The following is a 3,369-nucleotide window of genomic DNA, read 5'->3' as shown; positions in this document are numbered from 1 at the left end:
GCATTTGGGAAATTTGATTTTACTGAGGAAGTGATTGATTATTAGAAAAATGACTTGGCCAAAACATGTGTGTCTATTAAACTATTACACCTACGACTTGAACGGATTTTGGAGAAGATATGTGTGATCTCACGCACGCATTAGAGCTAGAAGAAGGGAAGTATCTAAGTCAACCAAACAAAAAAAAAAAAGCATTAAAATATTTTATTTATTTAAATAATTAAAGACATGAAAGACCGTGTGTGTGCGTGTGTATATATAGGAAGAAAGAGTTCTGGTGGAAGCAGAGGGAAGCAAATTAACCAAAATTAGAGCAGAGATACATAGAAAGATGGGTAGGTCTCCTTGTTGTGATGAGAATGGCCTAAAGAAAGGACCTTGGACTACTGAAGAAGATCAAAAACTCGTTGATTACATCCAGAAAAATGGCCATGGAAGTTGGCGAGCTCTTCCTAAGCTTGCAGGTTTTTCAGAACTTATAACATTTCGCTTTCTCTCTTTATAAACACACTAAATAGTTACAAAAGGTGTTTATAGTATCTTATTTGCTCCAATTGCAGGTCTTAATAGATGTGGCAAGAGCTGTAGGTTGAGGTGGACGAATTACTTGAGGCCTGACATCAAGAGAGGGAAATTTTCTCAAGAAGAAGAGCAAACAATTCTAAATCTCCATTCCATCCTTGGAAACAAGTAATAATTCCACAGAATCCACACCCTTTCTTTTTCTTTTCTTTTTTTCTTCTTATTTTTTTTATCAACTGTTTTATTGTCATTATCATGGGTTCGAACTATTATGTTAATCTCACAAGCATGGTGCTAATGAACTAAAACTCATGTAACTTTTGTGTTATTTCTTGCAGATGGTCAGCTATTGCCAGTCACCTTCCCGGTCGGACCGATAATGAGATCAAGAATTTTTGGAACACCCATTTGAAGAAGAAGCTAATTCAAATGGGTTTTGATCCAATGACACACCAACCAAGAACTGACCTATTTGCAAGTTTGCCTCATCTTATGGCCCTCTTAAACCTAAAAGACCTAATGGATCATCATTCATTGGATGAACATGCCATCAGATTACAAGCAGAAGCTATCCAATTAGCTAAGCTTCAATATTTACAAAATCTTCTCCAGTCAACAACTTCAATTAACTCTTTTAGCTCTAATTACAAGAACCAAAATGGCATCACAGATATGGAGATTCTAAATCTGTTGAATTCAATTAATCCTGCTGCTAAAGAAAATTTATCGCAGCAGCAAATGATTAATTCAACCTCATCATATCCCTTTGGATCACTTGCTTCGTCTCAACCACTCCACTATTCAAATCTATTACCTCAATTGTCTGACCCACAAGTCCCTTTCAGCTATCAACCATCTTTGAATAGTGATGAGATGGGCCTAACTGCAGCAACAATGGTCAGCCATGGAGATCAAAATATTAATAACAGTAACCCATCTGATTCTTCTTGGGTTCTTCCTTCTCCTACTCCTGTTCCTCCAAGTGCGGTAACAGATGACTCGATAAGCAATAATAATAATAATAACAACAATACAGGTGACGCTAGCAGTACCACTTCCAGTTATGGGGGAGGAACTACTTCTTCTTCTCCTTATTGGCCTGAATTCTTCTTTGAAGATTCTATCATCCATGAGATTTCCTAGTTATTAATACTTATTAGAGGTTTGGATTTGCTCTTCCTTGTGCTTAATTATGAATGCTTTTTGTATAAATATATATTTTGTATAAATATAGAATTTATTTCTCTCATATTTATATAACACACGTACATGTGCACATTTATGCTTATATATACATAATGTATCATTATGGAACTAGCTTGAAATTTTGTTCCATTCAATACAAGGAGTGTTCTGTTAAATATTTTAATTTGTAATTCCAATTATCTATATTTTAATTTTGTTTTCTGGTGTTCGTTTGTTTATTTTCTGTTTATAAATTTATTTTCTGCTTATAAGTTTATTATTCCAATTTCCAGGAGAAGACTGTCAGGGGTTAGATTTCTTGTAGAGACAATAAAAATGGGGATCGAATGAAAAATGATTTTTTGTTGAACCCCATAACATTTTTTACCATACAATTGGAAAAAAAAAATGATAAAGTATGAATAATTTTTTAAAACATTTTTATTTATATTAATTTGTTCTATAAGTGAAACCGTAAACTCGACTGGACAAGTTAAATCCATAAAAATACAATACTTTAAATGGTTTGGACATGAAAATATAAAAAAACATAAGATTTCCTTTTTCTTTTGTTTTTCAAAAATAAAAATAAACAATTAAAGTTTTATTGCATTATCCAATCCAATCTTCATCAGAAATAAAATAAAATCGATATATAATAAATTCAAATGCATGGTTGATCGAAATCTAGTGGTTTGAATTTTATCATATTTATAGTGAGGAAATACAAACTTTTAGGCATATCATAAAAATTAATTATGTATTTCAAGTGTACGGCCGGATTAAAAAATCTTCCAATCATTGCACCTTCTATTTTTATCAGTTAAGGGTTGCATCCCAATCTGCTCTTGCATTGATAAAACAGAAAGAATGACGAAATACATATTATTAAAAAAAAAAAAAAAAGCCACAAGCATTAAAGAATAAAACTTTCAAATTAATACATCCTCGTACTTGTGTGGAGATGTTGAATTTTGTTATTATTTTTATTATTTTGTGTGAGATAAAATTTAACAGTTTCATTTTGATGACATGACTTAAATCATATTATTCAATATATATGTTGATGTGGCTTCGTAATAAGTAATTTAAGATTAAGCTTCTACGTAGTATAATATAATGTACGTATTAAACTACAAAATCTAATTTAATCGCATTAAACCATTAAAATGTTCTTAAAATAATTCGTTTCAGTTTTATTATGAAACCGTTTAAAATCAAACCAGATTATATGAAATAAAAAAGTCATATTTTAAAAGTTGAAAAAAATAATATTGAATTATTTTGTTCTTAAGAAAATCCTTAATTAAAGTAATAATATCATTCTAAATGAATGGTTTAATATATTTAAAAGTCGAACCAGATCAAACCCAGTAATCGAGCGGTTATTTTTAAAACTCGTAAAAAATATTATTCAAGTCTATTTATCTATAGATCATAAAAAACTAAACTAAGTCTCTACATTCAAAAATATGTGATTATAATATTGTGAGAATTAAATATTTTTAGCCGGGCAAAACATTATTGTCATTGCAGATAATTATATATTAAATGTAAATAAATGATAATGTAATAATAATAATAATAAAAATATTATAGTCAAATGACACCAATAATCACATATAAATATAGGTGAGGTAGATTTGAAAAATCCGAAGAGAG

At 30.1% G+C, this 3,369-nt stretch overlaps 1 protein-coding gene across 1 annotated transcript; it reads left to right on the top strand.

The window, feature by feature from the left end:
• Positions 1-286: 286 nt before the first annotated feature.
• MYB93 (myb domain protein 93) lies at positions 287-1,883 on the top strand. The gene is made up of 3 exons (XM_012212484.4): positions 287-464; positions 561-690; positions 861-1,883. The coding sequence occupies exons 1-3, from the start codon at positions 332-334 to the stop codon at positions 1,663-1,665; spliced, it is 1,068 nt and encodes a 355-aa protein (XP_012067874.1). The 5' UTR covers positions 287-331; the 3' UTR covers positions 1,666-1,883.
• The last annotated feature ends 1,486 nt before the right edge of the window (positions 1,884-3,369 follow it).

Source organism: Jatropha curcas, chromosome 9 (genome assembly GCF_041381405.1).
Source record: "Jatropha curcas cultivar XTBG-Jc1 chromosome 9, XTBG_Jcur_1.0, whole genome shotgun sequence".
NCBI classification, from domain to species: domain Eukaryota; kingdom Viridiplantae; phylum Streptophyta; class Magnoliopsida; order Malpighiales; family Euphorbiaceae; genus Jatropha; species Jatropha curcas.
This window is presented reverse-complemented; position numbering and strand designations above follow the sequence as displayed.